The 13,555-nt window shown below is 45.4% G+C and overlaps 1 protein-coding gene across 1 annotated transcript in view; it reads left to right on the top strand.

Moving 5' to 3' along the window:
• LOC311338297 (copine-9-like) overlaps positions 1-13,555 on the top strand; it is a gene marked incomplete at its 5' end in the record, with an annotated part of 79,610 nt that overhangs the window by 26,545 nt on the left and 39,510 nt on the right. The window contains 2 exons of the mRNA XM_084463519.1: positions 12,220-12,259; positions 13,398-13,474. Coding sequence (XP_084319645.1) covers positions 12,220-12,259; positions 13,398-13,474 — 117 coding nt within the window. The remainder of the gene's footprint in view (positions 1-12,219; positions 12,260-13,397; positions 13,475-13,555) is intronic.

Genomic DNA, 13,555 nt, shown 5'->3' with positions numbered 1-13,555 from the left:
CAATCTCCACATGGTGTATTGTTGAATCTAGAGCTGTCCCCATTCATTACGTCGTCATCATAAGATGCTGATTTACCTTACAATTAGAGACTTAAGAGGACTATATTTATTCAGTGTCTAGGACAGGAAGTATGCAAATGAGAAGATATACATAGATAACTCCATTGAGCACATGACTCATCGGCTGTATTGGAGACGGTTGAATGATTGGTGATGTACCACTGAAGCTACTGACAGGTCAGTACAAGAGCCAATAGGAGGGGGACCGGATCTCCCCCGGTTCATGGGACAGTCCCCGTCTCTGGTGTCCCGGCTGGAGCTGTCCCCACTAACGTTCCTATTTCTAAAACAGGTGGTTTATTAAATATATTAATCGATTTATTCATAGGTTCATAGGTTGTAGCTTGCTCATGCAGATTCATTTTGAGGGGGCTGGTAATTGGTCTGGTTCATCTGATTGGCTGTAAGGGGACCCTGCTCCACAGGCTCTGTGGAAGTTAGTTTGTTAGTTTATTTGTTGTCCCCCTTTTTCTTTTTTTTTTTTCTTTTTTACAGTTTCCTTTCGTAATTTCTCATCTTCATTTCTTCGTCATAGCCACATGAAGAACGTACGTAAAAGACACTTTTGCATTTGACATAGATGACAACAGACATACATTGGGGTTGGGGTACAGGGGGATACATACATTGCTTACATATATACAGCTGAAACTGGCTTTTTTGCATCTTATGCTTCTATACCTCTTACCAGAGGGTAGGAGCGAGAAGCAGCGGTGGAGTGGGTGAGTAATGTCTTGTGTTATTGCATGAGTGATACGTGTGATGGCTTCAATGTTTAGTTCTTGTAGATTGGGGGCGGGCAGACTTATTATTTTGGTGGCAGTATTGGTTATCTGAGTGAGTCTGTTGCGATTTTTTACAGTGAGCATATTGTAAAAGCAGGTGGAACAGTATAATAGAATGGGTTGAACAATGCTGGTATACAGTAGTAGGAGTAAATGGGGGGCAACATGAAGTCTTTTTAGCTTGCACACTGCTGACTGCTGTCTCTGGCTTCCTTTTTTGTGAATGTCTGTTGTGTGGTGTTCAAAGGTGAGCTTATTGTCAATTATGAGTCCAAGGTATTTGAAGCGGTCTACTGTCTCTACGGTTTCGTTGTTATTGCAGGCATGCAAACTAGTCACCTTTCGGCGAAATTCGCAGTTTTTTAAACAAAATTGGCCACTTGTGTGATTCGTGGAGATCCATTGAGAAAACATTGGGGGTGGGGGGGGGGGGGCTCTACAGTCTGACGAAAAACGAGACGATAACTAAATAAAAATCAATTTAGGATGACAAAAACTACGACAAAATCTTTTGACACTTTTGTTAACGAATAAAAATGAGACGAAAATGTAAGCGGGACAATTTGGGAAGCGATCCAATCAGAACTAAGCTCTTTATGTGGGGAAGTACTGACCGTCCTGCCCGGCAGGTCAACTAGCAGGCGCTTGCTGCGTCGCAAGCAAGTGTCCCTTTGTAAACAGTTTGGCACAACAATCACCGGTTAAAACACAACCAACTTGAAGTCATTGGCATGAGTCATCCCGAAATTCACGCAAAGATAAGCATACTTAAACTGTTTTTTTCTTTCAAGCAAATGTTATGTGTGTGCGCAGGTTTTTTGCGAGCGCAGGTTTTTTTTTGACATGCGTGCAGGTCCAAAAAAAACCTGCGCGGGCAGGTAAAAAAAAAACATGCGCGCGCAGGTCCAAAAAAAAACCTGGTCAAATTTTTTTTATTTAATTTTAATTTAATTTTTTTTATATATATTTTTTTATATACTTTTTTTTTATAATTTTTTTTTTTTTTGGAAGTTGTGGAGGAGATGGATCAGGCAGGTGGGGGGACGTTGAGGTGGAGCAGTTTCTGGATCATTAGGTGTCTCTGGATGGTTAAATGCCGAAGTGAAATCAGTAAACAGGATCCTGGTGGTCGTGCCTGGGGACTCCAGGTGTTGTAGGAGGAGGTGCAGCAGGCAGGCCACAGCGTCTTCAGCACCTCTCCTGGCCTTGTAGGCGAATTGTAGTCGATCCAGGTGTTAGCAGACGTGTGGCAGGATGGCGTGTAGCAGCAGGTACTCCAGGCACTTCATCCACCATAAGCAGCCCAGAACTCAAACCCTTTTCAGGTGCATTTCAGGTCAATTTATTTATTTGTATAGCACATTTCAGGTGCACCTCGGCTTGTTTTTGCAGCTTGACCAAGGCTTAAAACACATCATAGTAAACCATTGGGCATGTGGGCTTCATCTCAATGGTTTAATTCAGTACTAAACAAACCATGACAAGAAGAAAAGAAGAAACTTAATGTGCATTTATCCGCTTTTTGTTTCTGCTCTCCGTTTTCCATTTTTCATTTCATAGATCTTGTCACCTTGGCCAATAGTGGCCCTAACCCTAACTGGCTGAGAGGAGAGTGTAGTAACTTGCTGGACTCCTTGTAGAGGTTGATTGTTCAATCCCCACCTGCCTGTATAGACGTATACATTCACATATATATAATTACATTATTACAGTATAGCTTTAGTACAAGCCAATGTCAAGAAAAATAAAAATAAACTAGTCACTAGGCTAGTTAATAGCCTAGGACCATTAACCATGTTAATTATTGATGTTTATGAGAGAAAAGTGATTAATTGCATTGATCTTCCTACTTAAATTCCTTTGAAAACTCAATGTTTGTGATTTTGTGCACCATTAGGTTAACTTAATCATTCAAATAATAGCCTAGTTACCTCCCTTAAATACATAAAGCACTGAGTGACAGGATTAGACTCCATTAGCTATTTTGTGTTTGTGTAACAGTTTAGCTTCAATGTACCAATTAAGAATATATGATTTGAAACAGCTTCTTAGTGTTAAAGGTTAATTGAAAATTTACTTGAATCTATGACATTTTGTGTCAATGTCTCTTTGCTCTGTTTCTGTTGTCGTAAAATCAGCAAAGCATTTCAGATAAACAATTAACATAATGTTGCTTGTTGTAGTTGTATTACATTAAAAATTAAACCGTCAGCCTTCTTCGGTTGGACAATTGAATGTTATGAGAGAAAGGTGATTAAGTGCATTGAGCCACGTGTGTGTGCATGAGGATTCACATCTGTGTGTGTGTGTGTGTGTGTACATGAGGATTCTCATCAGTGTGTGTGTGTGTGTGTGTGTGTACATGAGGATTCTCATCAGTGTGTGTGTGTGCATGAGGATTCTCATCAGTGTTTGTGTGTGTGTGCGTGCATGAGGATTCTCATCAGTCAGTGCGTTTACATGACACTCAAGAAAGTCGATTTATTGGCTTAGTCCAACTATGATTGGATTACTAAGATGCATGTATACACCTTAGTCAAGCTATACTCGAATCGAATTGGCTTACTCATAGTCGAGTTAAGACCCCTAGATAATGCGATTCATAGTCGAGCTAAGCGTGCATGTAGCCAATTGAATTGGCTTATGCGTTGATTTGCGTTCTGCGCATGCTCGAGACCTTTTCCCGGGGCTGTGAGCCGGAAGTAGAAGGAGACGATAGTGTTGTTGTTGTTGTTGTTGTTGTTGTTGTTGTTGTCGCCGCCGTCGGATGAGGGATAACGAGAAACGGCGATTTATTTAAAAAGGTGGCGCAGAAGATGGAGGAAGCCGGTGAATGTAGTTACCCCCTATAAGAATTGTGTCCCGGCCGCGGGAGCGCGCATGGCATACATTCATTAAAGGTGGAAGCACACGGACACTACGATTCCATTTCACCCAAGGCTGAATTAAAAGTACATGTTTTCTAAATGTGGGTCATCGAGGTTGTAAAGTAGTAACTTCGGGCACATCTGTCAAAATAAATGTTTTTTTCTCCCGACGTGTTTACGATCTTTATTCATTCCTTGCAATGCGGCGGGGAGTGCCGTATACGGACGGGCGGCGGAGGGGCTGCTCCGGTGGGAGAAAGATGTTTTCAGCAGACAGCTGTCAACTCACTTTGGGTCGGCGATCATCATCAACGTGCATTCAGTACACACTACGCTTCGATTTAACCGAAGGCTGAATTAAAAGTCCATGTTTTTCTAAATGTTGCTCATCAACGAGGTTGTAAAATAACTACGATCTTTATTAATTCATTGCGCCGTGGCCGAACTGACGGGGGTATTCTCTGATATTATGAATCTTACAGACTGCGTCGGGTTCTCTGACTCTCTGGTACTTCCACAACAAGTAAAGACTCCTAGTCGGGTTTATCTCGCCCATGGGCAAAAGGAATTGGGGGAAATTAACTTTGGCTTTGACTCTCTGAAGTCCAGATTGAAACGCGCCATGGAGGAGAAAGCGATGTTTCAGCAGACAGCTCTCAGTTCACTTCGGGTCCATATCATTTCTCCAACGCTCCATTGTTCCGACCTCTCGGTCGTATGCGGACTGCTCCGCCGGCAGAGCAGCCGGAGGAGTCGGCATACGACCGAGAGGTCGGAACAATGGAGCGTCGGAGAAATGATATAGACCCGAAGTGAACTGACAGCTGTCTGCTGAAACATCGCTTTCTCTAATGAGTTTGTTGATGCTGGTGACGTAAAGAGGTCAACCGGTGGCTCTATTACCACTAGTTGAAATGGGCACAGCGCCACCTATCGTACCGGGGCATGACACGCTTCGGCCAATGAATCGATTTACTCACCGCCATGTATACGCGGACAATTGCAGTTGTCCAATTGAGGAGCATAATCGAGCTATGGCTTTAATCGAATTAAGCTGTGCATGTAAACGTACTGACTGTGTGTGTGTGTGTGTACATGAGGATTCTCATCAGTGTGTGTGTGTGTGTGTGTGTGTGTGCATGAGGATTCTCATCAGTGTTTGTGTGTGTGTGCGTGCATGAGGATTCTCATCAGTGTGTGTGTGTGTACATGAGGATTCTCATCAGTGTGTGTGTGTGTGTGTGTGAGGTCTCAACAAGCGGCACTCAGTCTGATCCGAGGCTGCCACTAATCATTTGACAAAATACATAAGCGCTTAATACTTAAGCGCTGAATTATTAAATGCAGCAAAACATATGAGAGCCTATCACAAAGCAGGACCTGTCTCCTTGGGGCCCTCCAGCCCTCCTTATGGGGCCCTCTACACACATTCACACCTCATCTGTATTCACACACTCTGACTAGTTACTAATTCATCTGCTCAATGTCATCTTTATTTATTGAACACTTTCCAAGTATTCAGCGGTCTTTGACTCTGGTGGGAACCCCCCCCCCCTTACTGGAGCGATTGTTCAGTCCTGAGGCGTGTTTCTTATGGACCATCAGAGTGGATCTAGTGGATCTATTATTGATCTGGATATCTCAACCGGTCGGGTAATGACCGGCCGTGTTCTCTGGTATCACACTGCCCAGCGGGTCGGGTCAGCAGCTCATCGTTAAATCAGAACCATTAAACATGGATGAGACTGATGAAGATGCTCCAGTTCACCCTGGAGCATGAAGACGATGACGATGAAGAAGAAGATAATAATAGGTCATCAGGTCTCCCTGGTGGTCTCACTGATGGTCTCCTTTGTGGTGGTCTCCCTGGTGGTGGTCTCCCTGGTGGTCTCCCTGGTGGTAGTCTCCCTGGTGATCTCCCTGGTGGTGGTCTCCCTGGTGGTGGTCTCCCTGGTGATCTCCCTGGTGGTGGTCTCCCGGGTGGTGGTCTCCCTGGTGGTCTCCCTGGTGGTCTCCCTGCTGGTCTCCCTGGTGGTCTCCCTGGTGGTCTCCCTGCCCTGGTGGTCTCCCTGGTGGTGGTCTCCCTGGTGGTCTCCCTGGTGGTGGTCTCCCTGGTGGTCTCCCTGCCCTGGTGGTCTCCCTGGTGGTGGTCTCCCTGGTGGTCTCCCTGCCCTGGTGGTCTCCCTGGTGGTGGTCTCCCTGGTGGTGGTCTCCCTGGTGGTCTCCCTGGTGGTGGTCTCCCTGGTGGAGCTTCATGAGGGGGGATTCCAATAGGAGGCAGCCTCCCAGTATGAGGGAGTAAATTATTAAACGGCCACCTCTCTCCACGCTCAGAGTTATTTTTAGCTGGCTACATCACTAGGGAGAGGGATGCGGATGTGGTTCCAAAGGATGCCATAGAGCGCTTTAAGGCAGACCCCAACACCGTACTGAACTTGCTGAAATTCTTCATAACGGACGCTCCAAGACTATTTCTGTCTATTGATGGATTTCAGTAGTCGGAATAGATATGCAATTATAACTAAACAAATAATAACAAATATAAATTTCTTTAAAAATGTACTTCATTAAAATATCTTGAACACCTTGAACAAGTCCTATGTTATATATTGTGTTGTGTACTTTTTCAAATGCTTCCAAAAATTTTGATACCCCGAAAATGATGTGTAGTGTTATTCGAGGTAACTAAATCTGGTCACCTTTCAATCATGTCACACCCCCTTAACCGCTAACGTTTGGGGAAACAACTTAACCAGCTACAGCTTCATGAGTAGTCGACTCGGCTAATAGTAACTTAGCAAGTTAACGTTACGTTAAATAATATTACTTACGGCTATTTCACAAAAATGTAATTAATAAATGTGATGACTAACAAAAACATTACCTCACACTACCTACCTTCATCCCACTACGTCTTTTGTTATTGTTTTGATTGAGAGACCCCTAGTGGCAGAATTACATACTATGTCTTTAAGCCCAACAATGTTGCTCCTCTATAACCCAAGGACCCACAGGCAAAGGGCTCTGCGGAGGTCTCTCCACATGTCAACGCTCAGCCAGACGCTTCAAAATCAGTGGATGCTGAGATTTCCAGAGCTGTTCAAACCGTGTGCTGCATAGCAGTATAGGCTTTCTGTTCATACCAGTTGTACTGAGATTGTGCGCACGTTAACAAGTTAGGAATCCACAACGATCCACTCTGACGATGGACCCAAGGTTCTAGAAGTGGACGACAGCCACATGCCAGCATGTGATCCATCCAGGGGGATAAAGACCCCTGTGAGGGGGGAATATGTAAGGGATAATCACCGGCTCGTGGACGGCTTACCTTTATTTTTATTCTACTTCTTGCTTGCCAACATAATAAAACAATTAAAATAATTTAATAATTATGCTTTTTCTTATTCGTATTGCATGCTTATTAAATGTATACTCTGTTTGAGTTCATCTCCCTCAAAAAGTAGTCCCCTTTAGAACTATGGTGAATAACGTTAGCACAGCTGTAGCTAATTAGTTTCTATAGCAACCACACAAGGCTGCATCTGATCACTAGTTTAATAACGTAGGTGCTACATTGTATCTCGCTTGCGAAACTATGTATCGACTGACCCTCCAATAGATTTCCGACGCATTTTAGAAACTTTTTTAAACAAGGTTTATTTTTACAATGGACCTCATGTTTGAAATTTCTGTGATAGAAAAAACAATACAAGCGGCATATTGATCTACTATTTGATGACGCTGTGCTCAGTCAGCAGCAAGTACAACCCTCCTCCCAGCCAATCAGAATCAAGCATTCTTAAACGAAGTAGAATAAGTAATGTCTGCCCCCCACCCTGGACCCCTGTGAGGGGGGGAATATGTAACTTCTGTCCCCCACCCTGGACCCCTGTGAGGGGGGAATATGTAACTTCTGTCCCCCACCCTGGACTCCTGTGAAGGGGGAATATGTAACTTCTGTCCCCCACCCTGGACACCTGTGAGGGGGGAATATGTAACTTCTGTCCCCCACCCTGGACCCCTGTGAGGGGGGAATATGTAACTTCTGTCCCCCACCCTGGACACCTGTGAGGGGGGAATATGTAACTTCTGTCCCCCACCCTGGACACCTGTGAGGGGGGAATATGTAACTTCTGTCCCCCACCCTGGACCCCTGTGAAGGGGGAATATGTAATGGATGTCCACCACCCTGACAACCATGCGGACACCGCTTTGGAAGTCAGTGTGATATGGAGACTCGTGAGTGAAAAGCAGAGAGAGATATGTAAAAATTCATTATGATATAGGCACTTTTGACAGACATGGGAATAAGAGACTAGTCGGGGGATATTCCAGTCCACCCTTAATCATGTGATCCCAGGGTTTGGGATGCCATTCCCCACCTGACTCTGTGTCATTTCCCCTTACACTGCAGAACAGGCCAACATCAAAACACAATTTGCATTGGCAACCACTTTTCATTATGTTATTGGCTTGATCGACTTTTGACACTTTTTTGCTGGATCTGCATTTTTTATGTTCCCTTTGTATTACAAATGAATGGAACACTGATGTGTCTGAAAGAGCAATACGTTAACTGGGAATCCTGTTAATTATGGCCGTCCTAGAACAATGTTGGGTCAATGATGGGAATGGATGGGTGTAGACTCTGAACTCGTTCACATGCACAAAATCCCAGGACAATCGGTATGTTAAACAGAAAACCCTTTACCATTGTACTGCACACTTTTCAAACATCTCGTTAAATCAGTTTTCCACCTTTGTTGCTGAGCGTTGTTTTGCACCTACGCAGAGTTCCATGCATGTGGCCCCAGAGGTCCTCTTTGTTAAGGTGGGCTCCACTCCTTCAGGTCCATCCAGGGACAGTAGCGGCACCAAGGAATAATGATTGGGGGGGGCTGGATTGTTTATAGCAGGTGCTCATACATTTTGACGTAACAAACAAGAACAAATAATACCACTAGAGAAAAACGAGATTCAATGATCCCAGGCTAAACTGCTACATAATTAAAATCTCTCCAAAGATGCCCAGATGCCCATAATTGACACTTCTATTCCTCAGATAGGTCTTTAACCGGCGTAATCAAGGAACGCTCCGCAGCTGCACACAAGTTTATATAAATCAACACTTTGCTTCTGGACTGATGCAATCACATTATAATATGGTACGAACATACAGTAAAGAATCCTCCGGCACAAATACACAGTCTACTCCATTTTGTTGGCAGAAGGTTGTGCAGGTGTTCCTTGCTGATGCAGTAGCTCTCTCATGCATGTGTGGTGGTGGCTGGTTTAACCTGTGTGCCTTGATTACCAAATGCACCACAGGTGTGCAGCCTCACCCAGCCCAAGAGTGTAAATCAGCCGGAGTCAGGTCAGGCGAGGCTGCATAACCAGCCATCGTCCACACACACTCCACATACCACAAACACCAAACTGCTCCTCCTCTCCCCCCCCCCCCCCAGCCATACCTAGCAAAAGTAAAAAAACACACAAAGCCCACACACAACGTCACCGAAGCACAGGGTCAAAAAGAACGCTCCCATTATTTCCGACGTACTAGCCCACACCGGCGGTGCCTTGACACGCGCAAGCGCGCCGGCGTGCCGCCCCGCTAAGCTTCATGCCACTGTTCTATTCCCTAGCGTCGCTGCGCGTGAAAAAGTGTTTTTTTAAAGCTATTTTCTACATCCCGGCTTGATACAAGGTCCTGTACATATGGAGACTGTTGATGCAGTAGCTTAATAATTCCACAATGCAGAATGAATGAGCAATGACAGTAAATAAAGTGACTAAACCGTAAATAAAGTGCCCGACAGGGGATCATGGGCATCAGGGCCATATATGTAGTCATAAAACAACTCGTATAATGTAATGGTAGCCTATACCGACTATGTTTGTTGATCTGCTGCTTTCAAAACATAACCACAACGGTGCAACTTCGTATTGGTGCTAGGGGTGGCATTTGACACGTGGAAACTGTGTGTGTGTGGCCGGCTTCAGTGTTGCTCTTCCTAAAGAGATCAAATTAAACAGTTCCATCAGCCAACCCCCCCCTCTCCTTTCATTCTGGAGACTGGAGGCGACCTCAGTGTGCAAACATGTGGCTGGACTTTGACCATTGCAGGGCTTCAGAGGTAGCACCATGGAGGACCCGGAGCAGGACGAGGGCGGTAGCACCATCTCCCTGCCAGAGCAGGAGGCCTTGGGCTGCTGTGATGGCAGCGGTTTGGCTGGGCCTGGCCTGCGGCCGTGCTCCACAGGGGCTGCTAGCTGCAGATGGCTGCTCTTGGCATTTGGGTTATTTGCAGCATCCTCCCAGTCTGGACCAGCCAGCTCCACCACATGCCCCTAAATTGAGACTTTTGAAGCACACATCCACATTTGTTACAAGAGTGGGGGTCCTGTCAAATAGTTGCCAGCTAGCTGTCCTCACAGCTCCTCGTCTCACTCAGCGACCAGTGTAGAGAAGATTGAGAGTCCACTCTCTGTTTCTGTTACGGTGCCACACTGTAAAAAAGCCCAAAGCTGGGAGGCTCTTGAGATCTTTGAAGTTGAAATCCATTAAAAACCAATAAATATTTAATCCCAAATCACCAAAAGGTCTAAGAATACAACATGCCAGAGGTCTCCAGACAAGTTATTTTGGCCCTGAAAGTAGTCGCTGAATAAACTGCATTCTGAAAGTCGCACCCCTGCTTTCCAGATGCCCAAGTCTGTGTCCTCTCTCTTCTTTGCAGAGATATAGAAGGCTCTGTGGAAGTCATTGATGCTTGTCCCCAAAAAATGCATTGAATCCTACCAAGCAGGCGTGGTGTAGGATCTCCACACGCTAGATGATGCCACAGGGTTGAGGAAACAATACTGTTAAATATCAGCACTCGAACGCTGTAGGACAGTTGTGAAAAAAGCCATCTCCACCTCTTTCAAGATTTACAGTTTTAGTTTATAAATTCCTCATTCCCTGAAAAAAAACACAAAAGTACTTGTTCACCATCTTAACCCTTCCGAACCCTGCCAAACTATTTTTGTGGTTCTCAGACACGATCCAGGAGACCACCTCCCTTTAGGGCTGTGTTGAAGGGCACTGTGCTTAAGAAAACATCACCGTCGTCTTTATCATGGACTTAAAACAGAACTTCTCCCCTTCATGACTTACAGTATCTCATATTAAATCAATGCTGCTACTGCACTCAGAAACAATCATTTTGATAATGTTCACATTTATTATTCAGCCTCAACACACACACCTTAATCTTCTTGTTGCCATCTAGAGGAAGGCTCTCACATTTCACACCTTTCTGAGCCTCCTCTCCACTCTCCTTTGGGTTAGGGTTAGCCGTAACTCACTGCTTTCTTTTTCCTCACTGAGTATTTCTGAGCCAGCTGTCGGGATCAACCTTGCATTCAGTCGTTGGCAGGCAGGCAAAGCTGTGGTGTTGGGGGGGACGGTGTTGTGATTAAAATATGGAGGAGAGGAGTGGGGGGATATTAGAGTGTTAGGAATTCTGTGAACAAATGACGGCTGAGTCATCCCCGCCCATCAGGTGTCAGTCGTGCCACCGTTGCTGGGGTGATGGACGTCCCGGCCATGCAGAACCCCAGCCTGTCCACCACCGTCAGAGAGGACCAGGGCCTCACTGGAACAGGGTTAGACTAGAGAGAGAATGACATGAACAGGGAGACACTTCATATATATATATATATTCTATGAATAACATATAGTTATCTGTAATAAAGCATGCATGTTTTTAGTTCAGAGTTAGGTATTTCGTAGGGTACTTCATCCCGTCATCTCAATTAATCATAACTACAATAATATAATTGAAAAAGCTTGAAAAAGCAGATTGAACTGGGGTTGTTTGAAATCAATGTGTGATTGTTAGCAGCTGTTCAGCGCCCAGTCTGAGGTTCCATCCACGTCCGTGGTACAGAGGAACACGGTTAACATTGACAACAAAACGTATACAGCTGATGCAATGATGCTAGCTTCTCTGAAACACACAGAGCTCATCCATGCAGAAAGGGGATTAGAGGTGTGTGTGTGTGTGTGTGTGTGTGTGTGTCCTGCTTAACAAATACATCCTGTTCGTCCGAATGTAATCAGCCACTTGGACAAGCGGTTGTCATGACGCCATTTAAAAGGAGCTCATGGGGAGAGGGCTTTCTCCAGAGAGAAGCAGGTGTGAGTCTGAGATGCAGGACCCTGGAACACCTGACGTTACCATGGTGATCACCTGATGTTACCGTGGTGATCGGCAGGAACCAATCAATTATAAACCTTTACATCGGGGGAGTATATTTCTTAACAAACATGATTTAGACTTGATATATTCCCTAGTTGTCATCTATCATCCTGTGTTGTTCGACCGATGAGATGCTGTCAGAAGTCAGAGGCCTGGACCAGCTGCACCAAAGCCTGCATCCAGGTCTAACAAGGCTGATGGTAATGACAAGTCATTCGGTAAATCAACTCAAGCTATCGGCCTTCTTCTGCTGTCTTTCAGGTACAACGTTGACACCAGAAGCTCCAACCTCTCCAAACATGTAAGTTTTGGATAATCAATCAATATTTAGTGGCTCCCAATCCCTCTCTAAAGGAACTCCAGAACCTTACTCAGTAGTAAGGTTCTTCATGCCTTTCTACTGTGTGCTCTTAAAGCAACCTCCTATTGGCTTCAACCATTCATACCTTCTGAAATACAGAAGAGCCTTCATGCAGCGTCCCCTTGACCACGTGCACCCGTTGTCTTCACAGCCCTCTCACGTCTCACCCTCTCTGTCTCTCTTTTCCTCATCGCTTACCCAACCCGGATGAGCAGAAGGTAAGACGCAGTTTGGATCAGCATCTGGTCCGAGCCAACAACATCCTCTCACTCGCAGTCCATGTACACCCACGGCCTGTTGGCCTTTGACCTCTCTGAACACCAAGCGCCTGCTATAGATCCCCCCCCAGACAGGGACCTGGGACCTCCTGCAGGACCAGCATGGGTCTTAGCTTTAGGAGGATGGAGGTTGTGGTTTGATAGGGTGTGGGCGTGGCTTAAATTGATGCTGTTTTTCAAGCGGGTAAAAGAAATATGTTATTGCCATTGTAAAAAAAATGATCCAGTTGACATATTTTCTAGTGGAAAGGGAATGTGGCTGGGGTCTTTATCCTGAGCTAGTCCTTTTGAGTGAAAAGGTGAACACATGACATTACACGGTTGTAACACCAAAGGGCATTGTGCTTCACGGTGCCGGGGCGCTTCTCAATAAATAGGACATAATATAATGATAAATATAACGCCATGGAAGGCCTAGTTCAGCCCCCACACGGAAATCATTTTGGGAGGTACATTGACACAGAACTGTAGTTGGAACTGCATAGAGGGAACTGACCATAACAAGATAACAGAGCAGCCACAGACCGAACTAGTGTTCTAGTTCTACTAGGTCTGTACTAGTGTACTAGCACTTGTGTACTAGTTCAGAGACAGTAGCACATGTCTGCTAGTAGCCTGGTCTGGACTAGTCCAGCCTCATGTCCCCCCTGCCCCGGTACATCAGGTATCAGACCCATCGTTAGTGTTCTGAGTGACAGCTGGGTGTGTCCTGGTGCCCCTGGGAGAGGTTGGTTGTAGCGATGGATGCGATGGAGCTGTGGCCACTCTGTGATGGATTCCTTGTGTTGCCCCCCCTGAAGGACTTCCTGGGTCAGATGTTTTGCACGCTGGGGGAGATCATCGGATCCACCGGGAGCAGACTGGAGAAAACACTTTCGTGAGTGGAAGACACACGCACGCACACACACATGCAACATTCTGAAACCCTTTTTGCTGTTACTCCTGGTGCCGTCATCTG

The sequence above is a fragment of the Micromesistius poutassou genome, assembly GCF_964030765.1.
Source record: "Micromesistius poutassou genome assembly, chromosome: 2".
Taxonomy (NCBI): domain Eukaryota; kingdom Metazoa; phylum Chordata; class Actinopteri; order Gadiformes; family Gadidae; genus Micromesistius; species Micromesistius poutassou.
Note: the sequence above shows the minus strand (reverse complement) of the source record. Positions and strands in the feature narration are given on the sequence as shown.